General features: G+C 41.0%; 1 protein-coding gene across 1 annotated transcript in view; it reads right to left on the reverse strand.

The window, feature by feature from the left end:
• Positions 1-21,250: 21,250 nt before the first annotated feature.
• Positions 21,251-26,120, reverse strand: part of UBL3 (ubiquitin like 3) — a 111,928-nt gene continuing 107,058 nt past the window's right edge. Inside the window, exon 5 of the mRNA XM_075198946.1 lies at positions 21,251-23,182. Within this exon, the coding sequence (XP_075055047.1) occupies positions 23,130-23,182 (53 nt within the window). The 3' untranslated portion in view covers positions 21,251-23,129. The remainder of the gene's footprint in view (positions 23,183-26,120) is intronic.

The following is a 26,120-nucleotide window of genomic DNA, read 5'->3' on the forward strand; positions in this document are numbered from 1 at the left end:
GCTCTTATCCGAAAAACCTTGGTGGTGGTAATTAGTATCGCAAAGCTAGTGTGTGGCATAGATAGGGAAGGATTTAATCATTTTAGACAGACCAGGTGGTTGTCTTTGTGGTTGACCCTGTGTCACATATGCATCACGCAGACTCAGGTGAGTGCTGTTCGTGACACCAATGATAGTGGAAAGATCAGAAGAGAGGAAAAGGAAAAGCCAAGCGGCAAAGTTATCAAGAAATTGAGAGGATGGGCCAGGGGGACGATAGATGAAAGCAACACGAAGGTGGAGAGAGAAGAAGAGGCGATGGAGTGAACTTCAAAGGAGGAGAAGGAGAGTGAGGGTTCCGGGGGAATAATGCTGAAGGTATAGCTAGGAGACAGTAGGACACCTACACCAGCTTATTGGCGGTCCCCAGGATGGGAGAGGAAGAGGTCATGAATGGGAGTGAGTTTGTTGCACACAGATATTGCATTCCAGAGTGCACAGGACAAGGGAAGGTGAGTAAGAGGAGTGATGGGAATAAGGTTGGCGGGATTGGATGTTCTGAAGAGACAGGGTGATATTTGGTGGAGGGAGGAGCGACAGGGGATAGAGGGGATAGGTTTGATCTGTAGTATGGAGAAGTGATGTGGGGAGCCATGAGGGAGAATGGGTGGAAGTGCTGAATGGAGAGTAATACGGCACAGGAGATGTAATAATTGAGAGTTATGAAATAGGTTAAAACAAAAAAAAATTGCGTGTAAAAGACAAATGAGTGTGTGTCAGAGAGTAAGGACTGTGACAGGTTACAATTGAAGTGAGGAAAAGAGAACAGGACAAGTGAGTAAAGTGAAAGACTGTAGAAGTAGTAGGAGAGTGAAGAGGAAGAAAATATGTGAAAGAATCAGCAAGGGAATGGGAAGTAGCTAGGACAGCCAACAAAATCAGCGTTTAAACATTAAAAACATGCTGCACAGCAGACACTGATCCACACAAATGTTTGGACAATATGACATGAGCCTTGAAGCTGAAAAAAACAAAAACATAAAAATAGTACTCGGTAAATCATACATGTCACGGCAATAGGGTTTCTGATATCCGTCTCAGGACCCTTAGGGCTAGCTGTGGCAGGGATGTAGTGGAAAATGGGAGGCCGGATGAGTGTCCTGCTAATAGGGGCACCTCTATTCCTGTATACTAGATGTTAGGAGGTGTGCTGGACTGGAATCTGGACCTGATGGACTGGAACCTGGACATGGGAACAGGGGGGACCTGACCCCAAGGCCAGAGACTCAATACTACCAAGAACTCAAAAAATCAGAGGAATATAGTACCTAGAACTGGTACTGAGAAGAGTCAGAACTCAGGCAGAGACTATACAGGGGTTTCAGCCTCCTGAACAGAATAAGCCTGGAACTGGCCCTGGACAACTCAGAACATGAGGTAGACCTGGAACTGGAAGTCAGTACCCCGAAACACAGATATGGCTCCAGAAAGTGGATGACTCAGAACAACAACCTACTACCCCAAGTAGCCAGTAGGAGAGGCAGGAAGAGATTGATGAGAGGAGGATCCACACAGGCGGTAACAGCTGGATTCTGTACATGAGCAGATAGAATGAAGGTGAATCCACACCAGGAATAAATAGCCAAAGTCTTTATTTCAGCAAGCAGAGAGAAGCTGAATTCACACAAAGGGTTAATGGCTTAAAGTTTGTATCACAGCAAGCAGAGTGAAGCTGACTTTTCACAAAGGGTTACTGATTTGAAATCCATACAACAGCAAACAGGATGAAGCTGAACTCACTCAGAGAAGTTGGCAAGACTATGGGGCCCCTATGCTTGTGCGCCCATGCGTTAAGACAGCTCTGATAAGGGACAATGATCAGTAGCAGGTTATCTGTATTTCTGCAAGAACTGAAGGTGTTCTACTTTGTAATTCTACATTGTCAGCCTAATGCTACTGATTGGTATAATTATTGACAAGCTTATTACCGTAGATAAGTTGCTTTAGCTTAAGAATTGATCAATCTCTCATGTGAGTATTACTTGAAGGGCAAAGTTACTATAAGAAATAGTCACCATTAATGTTATCTTAATTGTTATATTTACCTTTTAATTATTGAGACTCTGACTAAACTATATTGATCTTTAATTATATGTCACTCTGTGCTACTGGGTTGTTTAAGTAATGTCAGCTACATCTCGATGATTCTATGAAATCATCCTGGTATTATTGGATTTCAAAATAAGGAATTCCTTTGTTGGGCGAATGCCTTGCAGTTTAGCTGTTGTTTCAGGTTCCTACATGTCATTTTTTTCTGTAACTTAGTCCATTTGTTCCTTATTGTTTTTTTTATTGCCCATACTCCCATGTCTTTCTCATAGAAATATCATCTTTGGGAGAAAAATTGATGTTTGATATTCATAACCTAGACTGATAACATATGAGTTAATTTTTCTTCTCTGTCTTTTGACCTAGGGAAGGAATTAGCAATACATTTTGACATTAGACCTTACCTATATCCTGGAATCTGGGAGGGATTATCTCTTCTGCAAAGTGTATGAGTATTATATCCTACATCAATTACCCTACATCTCATATAAACTTCCTACAACAAACTCATTTGTTCCCTACAGTACTGGAATAATTAAATCGGCAAAAGCAAACAATACTAACTTACACCTCATCTAACTTCAAATCAAGAGGAGCAGCTGTATAAAAATATTTCTCCATTTACTGTACAATCTAAAATTGTAGATCAGGCAGGGAATTACTTACTAATGGATCCCTCCTTTAATAGTGCCAGATTTACTTACGTAATGTATGCGCATCAAATGCTTATAATAAGGACTTCATCATCATCATCAGTTATTTATATAGCGCCAACATATTCCGTAGAGCTTTACAATTGTGGGCAAACATAGTAAACTAATAAACAAACTGGGTAAAACAGACAAAGAGGTGAGAATGCCCTGCTTGCAAGCTTACAACCTATGGCACTTCTTGTACCTCATTGCTGATCACAATTAAATGGTGAGTAGGGAAATTAATTTAGTTGTATCACAGATATTAGATAGAAAACCGAACTACAATTTGCAACAACATAACAAAATAAGGGTTTCCTATCTTACCAAATAACTCCATCATACAGATTTTTGGAAAGCATCAATTTAGAGTATACCTGTCAATCAATTGTACACAATTCTGTGTGGAAGATACTTTTTTTCTGATCATCATTATTTTAGCTACTAAAATGATCAATATGAGTTTAGAGCCTATAGTTCTCTCAGACAACATCTTACTTTTACTTGAGATTGAGAGACTTGGAAACGGAGGCATAAGTACTGGAAATGTCCCCATTTTCCTAGTGAATTCTCCAGAATATGTTGGGTAACACTTGGCATCACCATAATTGAGCACATTTTCCTATCCCTTTTTTGGCAAGCAGCGAAGACTATTATAAAAGGACAAATTATTTCATACATAAGGAAATGTAATAAAAGTCACAATGCAGTCTATGTAACTGTACAAAAATAGTCGACTGAAGCTTTTCAAATATTTAAAAACGGATCATTCCCGAAACTAAAATTTTATAGCAACAAACAAGACTAAGCTTGATTCAATTGCTGCCAAGGTGGAAAACTGCTTTACATACATTTGGGTGGGGTACAAATTACCGATGAGCAGAACTTTGACATCAGGGATGTAGACGCTAAAATGGCCATGGGTATTATAGTGACATGTAGTAAATGTAGACTTACAGAAAAAGTGACAACAAAGAACAACTGTTAGTACAAAAGCTAAAATAAAAGGCATAAGGGATTGTCTTATAAACACTATTAACTGTAGTGCTGCCAAAGTTAAAAGTGTTCATAAAAACCACCCCAACGTTTTTTATTTTAGCTTTTGTGCTAACAGTTGTTCCTTATCCTGGTGCCAGGTGCTCACATAGCCCCCTTAAGACCAGCAATCTCACTGTCTGCAAGTTAAGTGGCGAGAATCAGACTGATTCGCCTGACGGCTGTCGGAAATCTTTGCTGTCACTTTTTCTGTAAGTCTACATTTACATAATACCCGTCGCCAGTTTAGTGTCTACATCCCTGTTGTCGGAATTCTGCTCATCAGTAATATTACTACCACCGATATATATTGTAATAAATTGTGCAGATTTAGGTCTAATTTGTTAAAAGGAGACATAGATCATATTAATATAATAGGTCTTAGAGGAGAAGAAAAATATATATGAACCTGTTGATTTCTTATATAATTTTATTCAGACTGATGAATAAAAAAAAGTGTTTTGGGATCAAATAAAATTAATTTATATTACCAAAGAACAGGAGTATTTGTTTATTGTTTACATTAAGACTTATCAAGTGCTCAAAGTCATTCCAATATTTTAGATCCCCAGGGTTTGATGACCTGACTGGCAAATGTTTCAAATTATTAAAAACTCACGGAAGTGATACTAACATCTTTATTGTAACACAATTGTAAAGTCACAACAGAACACTGCCATGTTGTGAATCAGCATCATATAGCTCAATATCTTTACTTAATGCCGAATATAAGAACCTAGTTAACATTCTCGCTGAGAAATTAAATTTGATATTACCTTCTGTTATTAAGGACCATTTTATATTGGGCAGCACGGTGGCGTAGTGGTTAGCACTTCTGCCTTACAGCACTGGGGTCATAAGCTGCCGACCATGGCCTTATCTGTGAGGAGTTTGTATGTTCTCCCTGTGTTTGCGTAGGTTTCTTCCGGGTGCTCCGGTTTCCTCCCACACTCCAAAAACAGTTGTGTGTGTGTGTGTGTGTGTGTGTGTGTCTTAGGGAATTTAGACTGTAAGCCCCAATGGGGCAGGGACTGATGTGAGCGAGTTCTCTGTACAGCACTGCGGAATTAGTGGCGCTATATAAATAAATGGTGATGATGATATTGTGAAGTAACTCAATCTCAAATATCTGATTTGATCCGATTTCTAATTGATTGTTAGAAAAACACCAAAGTATGGCCCAGGCTTCAGATCTAAATGTATTAAACTTTATTAAATTACTCCAACAATTTGGTTTCCTTGACAAATTCATGCAGAACGCAATCTCTGTTTACTCGTCACCCATGACCCAAATTGTTACTATTGGTTTTATTTCAGTTCCCTTTGATGTGTGCAAAGGCAGAAGACAGGGATGCCCAATTTTACCACTACTTTACCATTTTGCCATGGATGGTCAGTGAGATGTGGTGGGCATTAAAATAGGCAACCATGCCTTGTTTGCTGATGACATGTTGCTATTTTTAACTAACCCAGAGAATTCCCTACCAGAAACATTATAAATAATAGAGCAATTTTATGAGCAAAATGTTATTCACACAACTTTATACTATCAACTATATGCTTCTAAATGTATGTTTAAGGTTAAAATTAATTAGTGAAATTTTGATGATCGTGTCCCTTTAATAATGTCTTGACTGTCAGGGATTCAGGGCTTTAAAGACTGACGATTGTCACTCATCCATAGGGATTGGGGGTTGGCCATTCTTTGCTCTTCTATTAACGACTCATTTCTGTGTTGCTGTTTTTCTACGTTGAGGATCACAGTCTTTCTCGAATGTTGTTTTGCATAAAGTATGTCCACACATTGCGATTGGTCAAGTTAGTGCAGTTTTGGGTCAGTCATAAGGAAATCAAACTGATAATGACTAGGTAGCCTACATGGCTGTATTAAGGATTGGTGCAGCCCTAACCACTATGAGTGAATACACCCAATAAAAGTAAATGCACACCCCCAAGGCTCGTGCCCCATCATCCTGTTTCCCCTCCACCATTATTTTATTTTTACAAGAAAAAATAGATTGTTGGTAAAAATCAAACAGGAAAAACACTATAATTTCAAAGAAAAATGTAAATAGACATAATGGGGCTCATTATATACGGACTCATACATATCTATTATTTTGGGGTGTACGAGCAGTATGGAAATGCAAATGTTAGGGAAAAAAAAAGCCAGGCGTTCGTCTAACCCTGAACAACTCAATGTAATTTCTATGCTGTCTCTTGAAAAGTCCTGTCCTATGTGGTATATCTACATAGCATATTGTGTTTCACAAACAAAGTGTAATTTTTTTTTTGTAATATTCTTTTAAATTGTTACTTTATATACAATGAAAAGGTGTGGCCATTTTATTATTAAGGTAATTATAAACGGAATTATGCATTAATACGTCTTCATGAATTTAATACTCTAGAATATGTCTCAATATAATGTTTAAGCAAGAAACAGATGGACGCTTGTGAAACAGAAAATATTTGGATGACATATTTGGATGAATATTTGAGATAACTTGGCTTGTGTATTGTGGTTAAGTCAGTTTAGTTTATATTAGAAGTTTTGATAGCATAGCCTGGGAGCCATAGTTTCTAGGTGTGTATCAGTGTTTGCAATGTAAATTATCTGGCGGACATATACTTGCGGCAGGGTGCCTAGATTTGTTGAGGATGTATCATGTGGAGTCCGAAAGCAACGCAATAGGGCAATGTAAAAGATAAGCTGAACTGCTGTAAGGATGCTTTAGTGCTGACAATCATGTCTGTGGCTGCATATGTGGAGGCCCAGATTGTACAGATTTCATGCAATCATCAGAGGTTTACCAAGCTCAACAAAAAATACTTTGATAGCGCAGAATAACATTGTCAATCACATTCACATAGGCTATGCCAGAACACATTTTGGTACAGAAAACAAACTGGCTTTCTCAATTATAGCATATATGACCGAAAAAGAAAAGATGGACACAAAGACATGTTCGATAGTTTTCTTGAACCTCTTGTTGTTAAATATACTATAAAAGTCAAACTGAAACAACTTGTGTGTTTATACTCACAATCATAGGACCTACTTTAGTATTGCTTTTCATCTATGTTTATTTCCATTTTAAAACTCAAAAGTAACATACAGAAATACTAAAAGCACAACACTTCCACATCACCAGATAACTGGATCAGTGCAGTTTATCCAATGAAAACATATATTAGCTTGTTTCCAGATATAGCAATTTTATTTTCTATTATTTGGGTCCATTTGAATTTTTGCATGTTAGTTTGGAGGGGCTGAGCTCTCCACACCTAGCTCATATTGTTATGTCACAGTGCCAGAGATTTAGTAAAGGGTTGGCACTAGAAGAGCCAGGCCAGCTTGCTTTGCATTATTTAAAACACTATTATTGTGAACATACACACCGACTATAAATGACTGGAAATAACTCACACCAGGAATGGGGGATAAACTACTGATCACGTTTATTAAAGGCTGTGTAGCTTAAGGGGCCATAACCTGTAAAGCAAAGATTCAATCTCTGATAAGGACGTTGGGTTTTCATGCAGTGTAACCATGTCATGGAATGAAGCACAATGACAATGCTACGATATCAATGCAGGAATAGAGGGACAATGGCATTGATAAAGACAATCAATGACGACAACGTATGGCAGTGATACTCTGTAAAGAAACCAGTGGTATTATTGGTGACTTGACAGGTTCACAATAGATAATACATAATATATAAAACTTTCATATAATGCACTTCAGCATAAACTGTTTTCTAGCTTTGTATAATGAAGCTGTGTAGAAATACCATGTCACATCTTTGCTAAGATCCTTGGGCAGGACTGAAATAGGTGACAGTACTGATGGTTAGCCCTGTGTAAGGTGCTGTGCAGTATATTGCGGTTCACTTGCGCTTTCCATGAACACTGACTGGCCAGTCCTGGAAACCTGGATAACTCTTTAAACAGAAATTAAAGGTCTGGAGGTGCTCCAGTGACTCTCCTCTAAAAGATGTAATGTAGTAGTAGTATTAGCAGCAGAAGCAGAGAGTTCTCTTCTCTTTTGCATGCTGTGCACTCCCTCACTCCTTCCATTTGATTGTGTTTGGAAAGCTCTGATGTACTTCCTCCAATCTCTCTCTCTGGGTGTGCTAGGAGGTGTAGTTTCCAGTACCCACCCACTGCTACCCCTACTGGAAGTGGCTCTTCCTCCCCAGATGTTGGAGAACTGATTCTGGGGTTTACACAATTATATATTTATACACACAGACAATGATCAACCACAACATTAAAGCCACTGACAAATGAAGTGAATAACATTGATTATCTCACTACAATGGCACCTGTCAAGTGGTGGGATATAGTAGGCAGCAAGTGAAATGTTAGTTCTTGAAGTTGATGTGTTGGGAGCAGGAAAAATGGGCAACTGTAAGGATTTGGAGCAACTTTCACAAGGGCCTACTTGTGGCTATATGACTAGGTCAGAGCATCTCTAAAACTGCAGGTTGTGTGGGGTGTTTCCGGTATGCAGTGATTAGTTGTTACCAACAGTGGTCCAAGGAAAGACAACCAGTGAACTGTTACAGGGTTATGGGTGCCCAAGGCTCATTGATGCGCCTGGTGATTGAAGACAAACCCGTCTGGTCCAATCCCACAGAAGAGCTTCTGTAGTACAAATTGCTGAAAAAGTTAATGTTGGCTATGATAGAAAGGTGTCAGAACACACAGTGCATTGCAGCTTACTGCATATGGGGCTACATAGCCGAAGACTGGCAAAAGTGCCCATACTAACCCTTGTCCACCACCAAAAGTGCCTTCAATGGGCACCTAAGTGCCAGAACTGGACCATGGAGCGATGGAAGTTGGTGGCCTGGTCTGATGAATCACATTTTCTTTTACATCATGTGGATGGCCGGGTGCATGTGCATCATTTACCTGGGGAACAAATGGCAGCAAGATGCACTATGGGAAGAAGGCAAACCGGCGGAGGCAGTGTGATGCTCTGGGCAATGTTCTGCTGGGAAACATTGTTCTGTTGGCATCCATGTGGATGTTACTTTGACATGTACCACCTACCTAAAGATTGTTGCAGACCAAGTACATCCCTTCATAGCAATGGTATTTCCTGATGGCAGTGGCCTCTTTCAGCAGGATAATGCACACTTGTGTTCAGAAATGGTTTAATAAAGAGTTCAAGGTGTTGACTTGGCCTCCAGATTCCCCCAGATTTCAATCGGATTGAGCATCTGTGGGATGTGCTGGAAAAACAAGTCCGAGCCATGGAGGACCCACCTCGCAACTTACAGGACTTAAAGGATCTGCTGCTAACATCTTGGTGCCAGATACCAAAGGACACCTTCAGAGGTCTTGAGGAGTCCATGCCTCGATGGGTCAGAGCTCTTTTGGTTGCACGAGTGGTACCGAAACAATACTAGGCAGGTGGTTTTTATGATGTGCCTGATCGGTGTCTTATTAGCCCTTTAAAGCAGGAAAAGTAGCTGATTACAATGAAATACATTGCTGGTGTTGTACGCATCTAGAAACTCACAGTACTTGGTGTACTCACTAGTCTTCAGCATCTCTGGTTACGTAGGGAATCTCTCTCTCTCTCTGCACAAGCTGTAAACTTGCTGCTAAAATCTTGGTGCAAGATACCACAGGACACCTTCAGAGGTCTTGTGGAGTTCATGCCTGGAGGGGTTAGGGAGACCTACACATTATTAGGCAGGTCGCTTTAATGTTGTGGCTGAGCGGGGTGTGTGTGTGTATATATATATATATACACACACACACACACACACACTATCATTTGTTTTGTTTTGTTTTGTTTTAAGAGCAGGGTGAAGACAATCTGTATGTTGAATATGTATTTCCGATATTGTTGTAAATAAATATTTAAAAGAAATTCTAATTTCACTCTTAACTCCTCGTATTGGTCCTCCTATTGGCCAGTGCAAACCTCAACATATGTCTCCATCTTATTCCACATATATGCACACTTTGGCGGAATTCTTGATGCATTTGTGTAAATCGATATGTATAGTACTACCAAAAGAGCATTTTATGCTGCACCTTGGTTATTTTACGCTTTGTAAATTAGTGGCAATTCCTATAGAGACAAATTATCTGCAGTCACTGTGCAGTAAATTAAACCAAACTAGTACCAGATGGGAACCATAGCCACGTTTGTAGTGAGTAGGTACCCTGATATTTGTATACAGAATTTGTCTAAGATTTTTTTCTTTTTCAACCAGTGGATCAGCTCCACTTTATTTTCTAAAAAATTTCCTTGAAATAATGCCAGTTGTAAATATCCTTATTTGTATTCTAGTTAAAAAAAAAAAAAATCTTCAGCGTTGCTCATATTTGCATATTTCCTGGATTTGTAAAGAGTGGGAATTTCTGTGCTGGAAAATTTTATGGTAAAATCAAAATTCCCAGAAAACGTTATTCAGATGTTGTACTGCAGGATCAGAGTTATTGTGAAAGCACTTGTATTTGAATGTTAATCTATAAGTACAGCCACAGCTTTGAGTAAGGATAGATTGGACAGAACCTTGTAGTTTTATATTCAGTAAGTTACCAACACACATAGCTATTGAGATCAGTGTGAGTCACCATACAGTACATGTTAAGAGACACCTTCCTGAGCTAGACAGGAGTGACTGCAACTACTGTGCGGGAAAAACAACTTGAATCGCTGTAAAAACTAATGGCAACATACAACAAAACAGTAGACATAGTGTTACAGGACAATACAATAAACACATAGCAATACAAATCACAACACAGCTATGAATAGTCGTACTAGGCAATGAAGTTTAAACGGGTATAACACACTATAACTAGAAGAAGGAGAGGTGGGTAAATGATTCATTGCAAGCTGAACTCAGTGCCTATGAGCGTGGGAGCATCTAACAGGATCAGAGCCACTGACTGGAGGTTGAAAACAAGGGACAGGTGGAGGCAGAAAGTCCAGGGAGGAGGTGCAAAACATAGCTGGCGGTTAGAGGGCATAGGTTATGAAAAGAGGACATGAGGAAGAGGACCAACTAGAAGGGAAGGGGCAGACAAACAGGGGAGACATATGGGATCTAGAAATCAGATGGGTGTGTTTGAAATAAGAGCGGTTGACATGAAGAGGGGAGGATGAAAGACGGTGAGGAATACTTTGTATAAATGAAAGGCCAATGAAGAGGGAAGAAATAGAGGTAAGGCTAGTGGTTAAATTACAGAATGCATATAATCAGTAAAAGAGAGAAGAAAATGTGCTTTTATTGGGGCACTCAGCGATTCTGATTATGATAAAATAATAATACTTTATTGTTTCATATTAAAAATTGTATACTTCCTACCTACATAATTAGTTGTGAGTGAAATATTTTAAAAAATTAAACAGTGACTGAATTGCATAAGTGGATTAAAATAGCAATATATTAGTTGCTAAGCCTCGCTACTTTGTATAGTTGAATTATGTTTATATCTTTTAGGAACCCCTCCAGCCGGCACAACACAACCCGGAGTCTACTCTGCCAATCAGGTGTTCACTGGAGCCCCTAATGGTGGGGACAGACTGGGCTGCAGACTGACAGAGGGTCGTGAAGTGTGTACCGGCTGGGGAGAACCCAGGCAAGCGGAGTGAGGTCCACGCAGAGGTCAAGGGCCGGCAGCAGGTAGCAAGTCCAGTTAACAAGCCGGGGTCAAGGGTCACAGACAAACAGGAGAAATGGTAAACAGGCCAAAGGTCAGGGTCACGGGATACACAAGCGAAGTCCAAATCCAAGCCAAGGGTCAAACACGAGAGGGCAGAAGAATTTCAATACACAGGAGCAGGAACAAGCAGGTCAGCAGACTGGGAGACAGAAGCTATAACCGGCAATGAGGTAGCAGACATCATTGCCTTAAATAGTGAGCACAGCCAATCAGGGCCTGGCTCTGATAGTTCCCAGCCCCCCTGCACCTAATTTCATTAGCCCGCAGGCTATTAACTTTACTGAGCGCATGCGCCCGGCTTCTCACTGCCGGGACGCAGCGCTGAAGCGTCCATCCGTTGCCCCGGCAAAGGCCGGGTCATGGGCGGAAGTGACGTCCCGGTTGCCATAGCGACGGCCGGCTGGGCACCGCCACGGCTCGTAACACTGTGACAGTCATCACTACACCTGCCTTGACGCTGGTGCACATACTTTAGAGAGACCCAGGACTTAAAGTGGCCGAATCTGAATGCCTACTCCACAGCCATGACAGCCGCCTGGAGGAGAGGTGTGGGAGCAGGAGAGAGGGGTAGGGGAATCTGTGTCAAAGGGGGAGATACAGGTTTTGGCAAGATTCCGGTAAGAGATAGAAAATTGAGGGAATGATATAGGAAAAGGTCATGAGTTTGTTGCAGACGAAACATGCGGTCCAGAGTGTACAGAAGGGGAGGTTGCTGACAGTAGGATTGTTAATGAGGTTGGATGGGTTGGAGGTGCATGGTTTGAAAGGAGTTTTGGAAGGAGAAGAAAGGTTAAGATGAAGATAATAGAAAGGGAAAAGTGGGTGAAGGGATAGAGTCAGAGGTGGTACATGGGACAGAGTGTTAGGAACTGCTCCAGTCAGCACGACAAAACCCGGAGTCTGCTCCGAAGTCTGGAGTTCACTGAATCCCCTAGTGGTGGGGACAGACTTGGCTGCAGACGAACGGAGGGTCGTGAAATGTGCACTGACTGGGGAGAACCCAGGGGTAGCGTGAAGTAGTACACAGCGGCGTGAGATCCAAGCAAAGGTCAAGGGCCGACAGCAGACAGCGATACCAGATAACGAGTCGAGGTCAGGGGTCACAGGCAATACAACAAGGTCCAGAGACAAGCCAGGGGTCATACACGGGAAATCCAAACTAGAGTACAGCACAGGAGCAGGGAAACAGGAGCCTAGCTACACTGGGAGCTATAACTGGCAGTGAGGCTCTGTCCTTACTGCCTTAAGTAGTGAGAGGAACCAATCAGAGCAGTGTGCAGCGAGACTCCTCCCAATACAATCAGCCAATCCATATTAAACAGACTAGCCTGAATAAACAGTGGTAGCTCTTGGACATAAGTGTCCATGTATATTCCTATCCTGCCTCCCACAATAGCTTCTAACAGTTGCCTAAAGTTATAATTTTGTTAAATTGCGTCTGCGCGCATGTGCCCGGCTGTAGGACAGCTGGCCGGGCGCTGCGGCAGTAGAGGCAGAGCGTCCCGGTTGTTGGCCAGGCAACCGGGACGCGGAAGGCGGAAGTGACGTCCCGGTCATCAAGGAGACGGCCGGGACGTCTGAGTGACCCGGAAGTGAGCAGCGTCGGCCCGTCGGGGAGCTGCGGCTCGTAACACAGAGGTAAGATGCAGGAGGGTGAAGAGTGCGAAAACATATAGGGGGGGTACGGACAGAGGGGAGAGAGTGAGCAGATGTAAGAGATAAGGATGCTGGTGGCATTGACAGGGGTGTGGGAGGAGATCAGGAGAGTAATAGGGAGGGAGGTATTGGTGGAAGACTTAGGAAGCTGGAAGAGGGACAAATAATAGCTTCTGTAATCTGCAACAGAAGCAGCTAACAGGGGGTACAAGAGGTGAAGAGTAGAATGAGTGGGGGCAAGATGAAGAATAGTAGTGGAAAGGTCAGAAATGAGTAGCAGTAAAGGCAGATTGGTGCAGTGTACTAAACTACAGTAGACCATGAGGGTAAAGGAGAGTTTGTCGGGCAGACTAGCCTACCTGGGGTGAAGGAGATGGAAAGAAGCTTCATTTAGTGGGAAGGCCGAACAGAATGAACATGAAGTTAGCTGTGGTAGGTGGCATACTTGCCTGCTGTTTTTTTAGATACTGGAGGGGAGTGCAAGTGTGGAGGGGGCAGGCGGGGCATCACAAATTGTGTCATTTTGGCTCTGCCATGCAATGACAATCACACTAGGAAGTAAGCAGTATGCAGGGAAATAGCCTGCTCCCCCGAGAGACCTACCCAGAATTCAGAAGTCTCTCAGACATTCCAGGCAGGGTCAGACTGTCCCTCTTTGAAGATGTGCATTGGGAGGAGTTTGCCATGACCAAAGCTGTGTCCATGACAAGGTAAACCTTTGTGTATGTGGAATATCCATTGCAGGACCCAGCTATCCCACTGGATGAGGTGTGCCTATTGATGCTCAGATTTACTTATCTGATGGTTTCCACACATGGTTGTCTCTCTTTCCTTTCTCCCAACTTCTCCACGTTATTCACAACAGACGTGTAGTTTCCCCCCCCCCCTCCCCCTTTGGCTTCTGGTCCTCTCTCATCTGGTCCTCTCTCCTCTCCCTCACGTTGTCTTTTCATTTAGCCCTTTTTTCCGATTGTCTCCCACCCTTGATTCTATGTCGCTCAGTTCTCTATTGCTACCTCGTCTCTGCAGCAGTTTTCTTACCCTGCCCATTGAGATAGGCCAGGCAGCAAGGTCCTCCTCTCCTCTTGTCATTTTATCCATGATGCCTAAAGAAGGACCTCTGGCTCTTCAGGATCGTCTACCAGAGTCTTTGGTATGAATAACTTTGCACTGTAATACTGCACTTCAATGATTAAATTCTTCATCTCTTCAATGAGCTCTAAAGCGAATACAAGACGGTGGAACTTGGATGTTCAGGTGTCGTAGGTGAAAATGTTTTTTCAATTGCAAACCTAACTTGCCTCCCCCCATTATTATATAGGCCAGGCTGAATTAATTTAACCAGATCTATATTTAAAATACACTATACAATCATTTCCAACAAATGCACACCTTTAGCCTGATCTAGATTGCAATGCAAAAATACAGCTGGACCACATGTTCTTTTTCTGCTGTAATTTCAATAGGCTGTATATTAAAATATGTCTCAATTAAGAGAGCGCATATAGATGTGTCTGCCTTAAAGATGTTTCCTAAGCAAAGATCCACCAGTCATCATGATTGACTGCTGTATCTATGCTTTTTTTTTAAAGGCTTAAATATTTTAAATAGGAGCTTGTCTTCTCCCCCCAAACAATCAATAGCTAGCACCAGTGCTACAGCCTGGCTACACGTTGGCTCCCACAATTTTGAGTACCATACTAGAGATTAAGAGCATAATGTTTCTTTGCGTGACAAAGTTCTGTTTACCCCCAAAACATTGTGCTGGGTATTTAGCAAGGTGAGAATTGATTCCTTTCTTTGGACTGTTGTAAGTGCACCAAGTTGTCCTTTGAAGTGTCATTGATAATGTCAGTAGGATAATGTTGATGTCATTTATTAGTTAGTATTATCCTGTCGCTTTTCCTGATAAATGACAATATTCTTATACTGAAAAATCTTGGTAAACATGTAGAGGTAGAAATGAGTAGACTGTGTGAACCATTTCACAACCATTTGAAGCATTTTACAACTATTTGAACCATTTTATATTTTATTTTTAAGTATGCACAATCAGAAAAATGTCATGGAGAGAATGCAGTAAAGCAACATACCCCTGAAAAGTCTTGTTTAGCAGCAGACAGGGGGACAGGGGGAATGGGGTGTTGTCATACTAAATGGGTGTGTGGTAGGGTGGATTGGGGCTGGGCTTCCCGTTTTCTTTACCCGGAATGTTGAACAGTGTGCTGTACAAGATCTACCAGACAGACCGAAACTATTAGTTCATTGGTGAACTACATAGTCGCTTTCTCTGATGTGAAACAATTTATGATGGGTTAAAAGAGGAAATTAAATTTGATTCTGTAAAAAACTGGTGACTTAGATAACGGGTTTGCTTAGATTTTATTTAAATAAACAACAATAAAAAACTAATGGGATTATACAATTCTGTTGATTAAACAGAATCAAATCGGGGTTTTAATCTAATCCAATTTTTATCAACTCCTTCTAATAGTTTGCACATGGCTGTATGTGGAGTTTTCTCTGCAGACGGCGCAGTTCGTGACCTGGAATGACCTGGTCTTCTCATTTATACTTCTGCATTCCTGATGAAATAGATCTAGACGTTGGAATGAGGTTCATTTCCTTCAAGCATGGAGCTCTGTATCACAATATTGTGTTTGCTTTTTTAAATTAACTTATTCTTTCAGTTTCCCAATGTCTTACTGGATTACAGCGTTAGTCAAATGCTACAGTTTATACCAGGAGAATACAAGGAAGGAAAACTTTAGGGTAGTGTCAAACGAGCCTATATGAAAAGTGTATTTTTCCAGCCACAGTCCCCAAAATAACATATTACATTATTTACCAAAACTGTTTCACTGTCATACAACACTTTAGAAAGCTGCAGCTGTTGTCAAAATGTTTTTACAATAAATAAAGTACGTAAATAGTACGCTGACAAAAAGCACAAAAGTAAACAAAATAAGGGAAGCCACACATTGAAAGGATAATTACCGTATTTCCCCATGCATAAGACGCTCCTGTATAAATCATGTGAAAAAATTGAGGTTTATAGTCTTTTGTAGAGTAATTGGCGACTGCAAAAAACATTAACCTCAATTTTTTCACAGAGTAACTGTGCAGCGGGTGCAGAGAGGAGAGACGGAGTTCTAACCCTATTGCTAATTCTGCCTTACCCTGTCAGATGCTTCCTCTGTCCGGTAAAGTCTTCTTTCTTCTGTCCGTTCTGATCCTGATGCTGGAAAATCGCTTACAGTCCTCTTCCCGATGACTGGATGTCCAATCAGGACTTTGACAAAGTTAGACAAAATACTAAATGCAGAAACCGGAAGTGTGCGTTCCAACCGCGGTTCACGCACCACATCCGGTCATCACGAAGAGAACGGTAAGCGACTTTCCAGCATCAGGATCGGAATAGACAGAAGAAAGAAGACTTTATCGGACAGAGGAAGCATCTGACAAGGTAAGCGCTACTACCCCTGTATAAGACGCACCCAGTTTTTAGACACAAAATTTTTGGGAAAAAGGTGCGTCTTATACATGGGGAAATACAGTAATTACATGAACCAGAATTTTGAAAAAAGGAATTCTACTTTGACAAAGCATGAGTTTTGTGCTGCAAAGTCACTAAATATATTCACTCTATAATGTAAAAAAAAGTAGAAGTTATTGTGCCATCTAGTGGTGCTGAGATGTTTTGTCACTTGAAAATATATTTCATTGCATGGTTTGTAAATTTCTTAGGATTCCTGGGTAGGGATATCAGGATCTACTTATCATGTTTCTTGGAGCTTGTTGGTTCTAAGGAGAGCTCAGGGAGGAAAGAAACCACCCGTGTAGCAGAATTACACATATGACTAAAGTACACATATGCACCGATCAACTACTGACAATTTAAGTGAATAACATTGATGATCTCGTTACAATGGCACCTGTAACGGGTGGGATATATTAGGCAGCAAGTGAACAGTCAGTTATTGAAGTTGATGTTGCAGGAAAAATGGGCAACCGTAAGGATAGGATGATTGACTTTGATAAGGACCAAATTGTGATGACTAGACCAGTGGTTCCCAAACTTTTGCAGTTCGCGGCACCCTTAGAGTCTCCAAATATTTTCAAGGCACCCCTCCAAAATAATTATTGAGCAGTCCTGTTTTAGAAGTAGTTGGGTCAAAAAAATGTAATAAGTATTTACGTCAGGACAGAAATACTTATTTAGTTGTATGCAAAAATGCCCCCTCTGCATCCAGACACTCTGACCCCTCTGCCCTCAGGCACTCTGCCCCCTCTGCATCCAGACACACTGCCCTCTCTCACGCTGTCCCCCCCTCCACTGCCCCTCTCACGCTGTGTCCCCCTCCACTGCCCCTCTCACGCTGTGTCCCCCTCCACTGCCCCTCACGTTGTGTGCCCCTGCACTGCCCCTCTCACGCTGTCCCCCTCCTCTGCCCCACTGTCACCCTCCTCTGCCCTGCTGTCACACTCCTGCCCCTCTGTCTGCCCGCTGTCACACTCCTGCCCTTCTGTCTGCCCCGCTGTCACACTCCCTCTCACTCCTCTGCCGCAAGCCAGCCATAGAAAAAAAAAAGCAAAGGGCACATAAACTTACCAATCAGCGCGGCGCCGGGACCCAGCAGACTCCTCTCTCCCGCAGCTGTCACTGACACGGACACTGACGTCGATATTCAGTGACAGCTGCGGGAGAGAGGAGTCTGCTGGGTCCCGGCGCCGCGCTGATTGGTAAGTTTATGTGCTCTTTGGTTTTTTCTATGGCTGGCTCGCGGCACCCCTGGGAGCCGCGGCGCACACTTTGGGAACTGCCAGACTAGACGATGGGGTCAGAGCATCTCCAAAACGGCAGGTCTTGTGGGGTGTTCTCGGTATGCAGTGGTTAGTACTACCATAAGCTGTCCAAGGAAGGACAACATGTGAACTTGTGACCGGTCGTGGGAACCGATGGCTACCCCGTCTGGTCCAATCCCACATTAGAGCTACTGTAGCACAAATTGCTGAAAAAAGTGGCTGGCTATGATAAAAATGTGTAGGACAAACAGTGCATCGCAGCTTGCTGCTTATGGGGCTGCGCAGCTGATGAATCATATTTTCTTTTACATTATGTGGGTGGCCATGTACATCGTTTGCCTGAGGAAGAGATGGCACCAGGATGCAAGATGGGAAGAAAGGAAGCCGGTGGAGCCAGTGTGATGCTCTGAACATTGCTGCAGACCAAGTACACCCGTTCATGGAAATTATATTACCTAATGGCAGGGGCCTCTTTGAGCAGGATAATGCATCCTGCCACACTCCAAAAATTGTTCAGAAGTGGTTTGAGGAACATGACAGAGCTTAAAGTGCTGACTTGGCCTCCAAATTCCCCATATCTCAACCCAATAGAGCATCTGTTGGATGTGCTGGAAAAACAAGTCCGAGCCATGGAGGCCCCACCTCATAACTTACATTAACTTAAAGGATCTGCTGCTAACGTCTTGGTGCCAGATACCAAAGGACACCTTCAGAGGTCTTGAGGAGTCCATGCCTCGATGAGTCAGAGCTGTTTTGGTTGCACAACTGGTACCGAAACAATACTAGGCAGGTGGTTTTTAGGATGTGCCTGATCGGTGTATTAGTAGCCCTTTAAAGCAGGAAAAGTACCTGATTACAATGAAATACATTTCTAGTGTTGTACGCATCTAGAAACTCAGTACTTGGTGTACTCGCTAGTCTTCAGCATCTCTGGTTACGTAGGGAATCTCTCTCTCTCTGCACAAGCTGTAAACTTGCAGGTTCACACGGACTGTGAGGACAATGTGCTAGTACAAATAACATTTCTGGATCGCTTTAACTATCCATCTGCTTGACACCTCTGACAGCTCAGCAATTGCGTTTAAAGTACAGATGCAGCCTGATCAAACAGTTTTTCAGAGAAACATACTTTATGATGTCTCAGTTCCCCAGCACAGGGAGATTGATGCGGTTTATCTCTGTCATACATCTGCACAGAACTTTGAAAATAATCTGTAAAATAACTCCAGAACAGACTGTCCAAATCTAATACAGGGTCAAGTGTACATAGCTGTGCTCGCTTGCAGGAAGAACGCAGGATATATAATGACTTGTATTTCGCTGTGACAATAGTAGGCATTCTGCTTCAGTCATTTACTGTGCAAAGTCTCCTATTAAAATGTGGTATTACTGGGGACCATCGCACCCACAATGCTTGTACAGAGTGCAAATTGGGTAATTTTTACCTTCTAGTCCAATAATATGAAAAGGAGAAAAAATATATATATAAAATGAACATAAAAATTTGCACTTAATGATTTTAAGACAGCAATATAACTTTCAACCCCGACACCGTGTTAATGTGTTTTGTTTTTGAGTCTTAGCAAAACCTTATTCAGAATCTTCTCTACAAAAATCCATCCATTTGAAATATATCAACAAAGAATGTAAAGCCATGAAAAACAGCTCGGAAAACCATTTTGTATTTTAGGCAAGACTGGGGTCAGAGCGCCTATTGAATTCTTGAAAATGGGTAAAATCATACTAACACATTCTGCAGCCAATCAGAGCAGTAGAATGTTAATATTTCACCACTGACAATTTCTGCATGGCCATATGTAGGCAATTTAGAAGTGGGAGATGCTAGGCCATCATATAGCCAATCTCCAAATACAAGCTCTATAGCGAGTAATGCAAGATGTTCACACTGGTTTGGTGGCAGCAACCACGTTTTTACAAGAAACAAACTTAGTACATCCAATTTGTTACGAATGTTATGTTCCACTGACTAACACAGCCAAGTTATTGGGACTTTGTGAGAACACACTTGGACAAATGGCTTTTTACTCTCCAATTCAAGAATAGAAAGCCTATAGGCTTGCCTGAATAGTGACATGGCAGTGACTCGTCTTCGTCCGATGCTGAAGACACTGGTTAGCTCATGGGGCTGAGAACTACAAATTATATAACCGGAATTCAGAGAAAGGGTTGGGATTACAGATGATGGGTTTTATGGTGTGGGGTGATCCCAATGTATCCTCACCTTTCCACTTTCACTACAATCAGTACCATTTCTTGACATGCTATGGATAACAGAAAAGTTGCAAAAACCCCACTTCTGGCACTCAAGCACGAAACAGAATAACAACATTCAGAATCTGGATTAAACACTGTATTGTTTCGGACGCATTCCTGTATACACTACTCGGTTGGGATGGTGGCAATTATTTCCCCAACTAATAGCAAATACTCAGGATATCCATGCTCTGTAGTAACTACTATGAACGTATGCACCGACTAGTCCAGTATTTGCAACCAGTCAAAGGACAGGTTGCTTAAATTAGTCACTTTGACAGTTCCCACTTTCAGCTTGATTACTTACGCACAGGACAGCACATAGGGAGCCACAGAGCCCATCTAGAATTACATGACTAAAGTTACTGTATAGCAATCCTCTTTCAGAAAGACAGAAAAGGCAAATATATGACGAGAGCTCTAAGCAGATCCAAATGGGGGTAAATATAGCAACTGAGGCTAGTCTGTAGTCAGATCTTCCACATAGCTTCACATTGAGATGGGCCTTTAACCCTGAAGCTCTTTAATAAGATCTACACTAATACAAACATGCTAAAGTGTTTTATATTGTCTCTTTTGTAAGCTGTTTGATGTGAATGAGTAGAAACAGTTGTCTTGGGGATCAATGATCCCTGTGACAACAAACTAGGACAATCCGACCAATCCCATAAGCTACTCCAGCTGCCAATGCTTTCAGTAAAGACCAATCCAAATGGTGGAGACACGGTCATGTGAGCTACAAATAACTTAATTTCCACGTTATTTATTTGCGCTGTTTAGAATATAAAATATTATATTAATAAATTGACCATAAACATTAAATTGCAGTACTGAGCATAATAAATACTACACATATACTTTTACATACTAATCGGCCATTAGAAGAGTTCAGAGGGCATATTTAATTATACGTTGTCTTCACATTTTTATGTCCAATCTTCAGCAGTAGTAATTAATATAAACATTACCAAAGTAAAACATGTGCTTGTAACCGAAGGTCAGAGACAGACGTCACAACTTTGTGACAATTTACTTTATTATATAGCTATACAGGAAAATATCATAACAATTCACTATCAATGGGATTACAAAAGAAATCAGTGGGATTAATTTGCAGAAACAAAAAGAAAAAAATTGCATTGATTTTAAGTTAAGTTTCAAATGACTTTTCCAGTTTTATCAAAAAATTTCAAAGCAAATACAGCCCCAATCAGATCCACCAAACAACCAACAAAAAAATGCACTACAATATTATTTTATTTAGTTACAGAAGAATCTATATCAGCACAGGTTGCAGAAAGAAAACTCATTAGTGCTATTTACATTTGTTATCTGTTTGAGTTGTTTTTTTTGTTGTTTTTTTTTTTAAATTGTGTTTACAAATTTAAGTCAGATCCATATGAACAATATTAAGACCGAATGTATATAAAGCATCTTGTCAAAGCTAGAATAATGAACAAAATAATTTGATTACACTAAAATAATGCTAATCGTTGGAATTTTTTTTTTTTTTGTTAAATGGAATATTTGTCATGGTGTTTTCACCTATTTTTGAATAATGAATTCAGAACGTCAGGTCAACCTGTGACTTTGTGTGTTTCGAAAGCAATGTATAGGTATATTGTTCTATTAAACTATGCCAATCTATTGTTAGATTCTATAATAACGCATTTTATATATTTTTTTTATTAAATATATTCTACACATATTTGTAATTTCAACCAAGAAGTTTTTCCTCCCTGGTGGAAAAAAAATATAAAAAAAAGTTTATATATATTTTGTTTTTGTTTTTTTTACAGTTTTAAATGAAACATAGCTTCATGCTTTAGTGCTGTGCAAATTCATTATAGCATGTCTTAAATTATTTGTATGAAATGAGGAAATGGCATCTTTTTGCTTGAATTTTAATATCCTTGCAAGCACTAGTATAAATGCAAGTTACATAAAGAAACAAAAACTAGTACTAAGGTTGAGAGCTGTTTCTCTTACTATTTAGACATGAAATTGGACACTAGGTTACGGATGAGTTGTTTTTTTTTTTCTTCTTCACCGAAAACATCAATGTTTGATATTAAAACACAAGTTTGATTAATAATGACATCTGCTAATATCTCTGCACAATAATAAAAGCTTATGGACTACAGGAAAAATAACCCTCCCATATTAAGGCTAGGAAAGGCACTCTTCTCGAATGCTTGGTATGAGCGTGCATGCAACGTACGCTTGAGATAAGAGTGCACAAAATAGTACATTAACATTTACTCCAGCGCCCCCTGCAGAGTGCTTTCAGATTACAGGCACAATTAGCTTTGTTCCTTGAATATAAACCGTATTTTCTTTCTCCCGATACTACCTTGTGCCGCCATGGGCAGAAATGACATTAGGTAGAAGTCACATCACTAATACTTTGATTTCAGTCTGATTTGACGCCTTGATTTCCAGTGTAGAACTTGTCCTCTAGATGGTTGTATCAAGTATGGCTACAGCTATCTGTCGTTGAGGTCATCGTTCAATCTGCATATAGACAGCCTGAAATCAGTAATTTGTATCTTGTTATGCTGCAGCAAGAATGAATATTGTTGTAGAAGAGAAGATATTGACTTTTTCCCCAGAATACTGAATGCATTAAAAGATGGAGATACTATAACATACTACAAAGTTACTCTGCAAGAAAAACAAAAGTTAAATCGTTATGAGAATGTCCTCGTTCTCTTGCGATGAAGAGAGCTCTATGAGAGTGTCCATGTAATATATCACTTCCGTGGATATTATGATAGGGTGTTGATCTAAGGTTCTCTGAAGCAATGGGTCTCCTCTATTCCAGCAGCATGAAAAACAAAGACTATATTACATCACACTTCGCAGACACATCGTCATTTACAGAATTACACAGCAATTGCTCTCTCCGGTCTTCTCGCGGTTTCTTTGACCTGCAAGAAAACGAAGACAAGTGTTATAAGTGTTAAAATCAAATCACAACCACACATTACACACACAAATGTCAGCCAAGTCCTTACAAAAAAGTCCATAAGAGAGACACGTGATGTAACTGAGCATATCATTACTATAGGGAGGAACAGTCCACTGTCAGCCACATTAGTCCGTCAGTAGCTGTATGTTGCCGATAGATTATACACACTGGATCTATTGGCACTTACAGTAGGGGAGCGCTTAGGAGTCATTTGTTGAAAACAAAATGAAAAAAAGATAATGTCTGGTCGTAGCCCTGTGATTATGGTCAAGCTTTATAAAATACATATATTTGGTATAAAAAAAAAAAACCTAGAAAGAACTAAACAGTTTAATTTAGGCTAAACAAACAGGTTGTCACAAATTGCGCAAAAGAATGGATGGGGAAAACTTTATAAAGGCCTGTTTCGCTGTATCTGTTTTTCCATTGATAATAATATAAAATATATATATTTTTTTATTTGTTCTACTACTAAAACAAGTCATATCAGTCCCAGACTAGCAAAGCTGACTCACAACAAGACCTGGACCTATCATTATGGTGTCATTGAATCATTAACAAAGACAAAGTAACCAATGGAAACTAAATGTGAAGGGGGACTTATATTTCCCAAAACAAGAAACTGTTTGACACAATGCTCTGAGTGATAAGTACCAATAGTGGTGGCATAACTAGAGGGCCGTCCTGGTATCCTTCAGCACTGTCCCCACGTTGCCAAGTACTAATAGTGGTGGCATAACTAGAGGGCCGTCCTGGTATCCTTCAGCACTGTCCCCACGTTGCCAAGTACCAATAGTGGTGGCATAACTAGAGGGCCATCCTGGTATCCTTCAGCACTGTCCCCACGTTGCCAAGTACTAATAGTGGTGGCATAACTAGAGGGCCGTCCTGGTATCCTTCAGCACTGTCCCCACGTTGCCAAGTACTAATAGTGGTGGCATAACTAGAGGGCCGTCCTGGTATCCTTCAGCACTGTCCCCACGTTGCCAAGTACCAATAGTGGTGGCATAACTAGAGGGCCATCCTGGTACGTCTCCTTCATCACTGTCTCCATGTCACCAAGTACCAATAGTGGTGGCATAACTAGAGGGCCATCCTGGTACGCCTCCTTCATCACTGTCTCCATGTCACCAAGTACCAATAGTGGTGGCATAACTAGAGGGCCGTCCGGGTACGCCTCCTTAATCACTGTCTACAATGTCACCAAGTACCAATAGTGGTGGCATAACTAGAGGACCATCCTGGTTCGCCTCCTTCATCACTGTCTACAATGTCACCAAGTACCAATAGTGGTGGCATAACTAGAGGGCCGTCTGGGTACGCCTCCTTCAGCAATGTCCTCAGGTCGCCAGCTGTATGTTTTATTCCATCGCTTCTACACTGTTTTAACCCAAAGGAAGACCCCCACAAAATGTCAAAGAACACAATACTCCACCTCTCCCCAGCACTGATAGATTCAGTGTTAACTGGATCTAAAAGTAACAAAATCATATCTCTAGTTGCATCTCACTGGTTCCCCTCTCTTATGAGCTGTCCCACCTTACAGAAGTGCTCAGTGTGAATGCTGTGTGCACTGACTTGTGGTCATTAGTTATGTGAAGTTAATCAATGAGGTTGTGGTATCATACACCAACGCTTATTTATTCAATGTATGCCAATGTTATGGAACATGGGACAGATCGCCTCAAAGTATGGCAGCATCTTTTGTGCATTTATTATGTTATTTCCAGTGTTAAACAGAGCTGTTCTTGAAAGTAGGAAAAGAGACCCGAGTAAAGGACAATGATTGTGAGTTCACTTTGTGTCATCCCTGTCACTATCCCGCTACACGCTGCTGTGTAACGGGGATGCCCTTTCAGTAAAATGCCTTGTTAAAGGTCGGCATGTAAATTAGACGCTACTCATAGGGAATCATGCTAGTAATTTAATGTTGGTAAAATGTCAAGTTACTTATCTCTCTAGAATTTTAAATCAAAATGAATATTTATTACTATAAATAATGAAATAAAATCGACATAATGAAGCGGTAAATGTGTTACGTTTTGCATGAATAGTAGTAGGCAGGAAAAATAGGAACTTTGTGATGAAAGCACATTACATCAATGTAACAGTGAGCAGAAAGAGTGATAGATCCATGGATGGGCTCCCAGTAGATGTGCTGGGGAAATAACAAATGCAAGTGACAAACAGACTATTTTAAAAGGGAAAGCCCATAAGTTAGGTAGAGAGTGGAACAATTTTTAAATCTATTATAATATTTTTGACTGAAGGGCAGATGGGCATAGGACACACACATGGCACATCAGATCGCTGGTACAGGTGATCTTCTGTTTCGGATGTAAATTAGGACTACCCAGCCATGATATCACCGCAAACACTGGAGGAAGCCATAGTTATCTTACCAAGTCTCCAACTGTCTGTACCAGGAAACACAGTCAGTGATTCTTTTAACAACTTGGTGCTAAAATACAATGGTTGGCAGGCACTACACTGCAGCCAAAGGCTGTCACTGACACCACAGGTCCAGCAGCTGGGTGCAAAGATCTTTATGCACAATCTGAAATGTAAGAAGACGTGTAGGTGTACAGTGGGTGGAAGTGGTTAAATAACCATCTGGGGCAATGAGTTAGGACACAAGTGTATGTAACCTACTGGATTTAGGTGTAATGCATTGAACTCGAAAGACCACTAAACTCTGCAATTGAACATTTCTGATATAAACTATGAAGGTAAAATTGTTCAAAGATACCCTAGCATCCCACAAAGAAGTAATCTATTACGTTACCACTCCTTTACATCTAGCTACATGGTATGTCATACAAGCAGAGATATCACTGGCCCGGTAACTGCATATTAATCAACCAATCCACACTGTGCATTCCTGCAAAGCAAGGTCA

This window comes from Mixophyes fleayi, chromosome 2, assembly GCF_038048845.1.
Source record: "Mixophyes fleayi isolate aMixFle1 chromosome 2, aMixFle1.hap1, whole genome shotgun sequence".
Classification (NCBI taxonomy): domain Eukaryota; kingdom Metazoa; phylum Chordata; class Amphibia; order Anura; family Limnodynastidae; genus Mixophyes; species Mixophyes fleayi.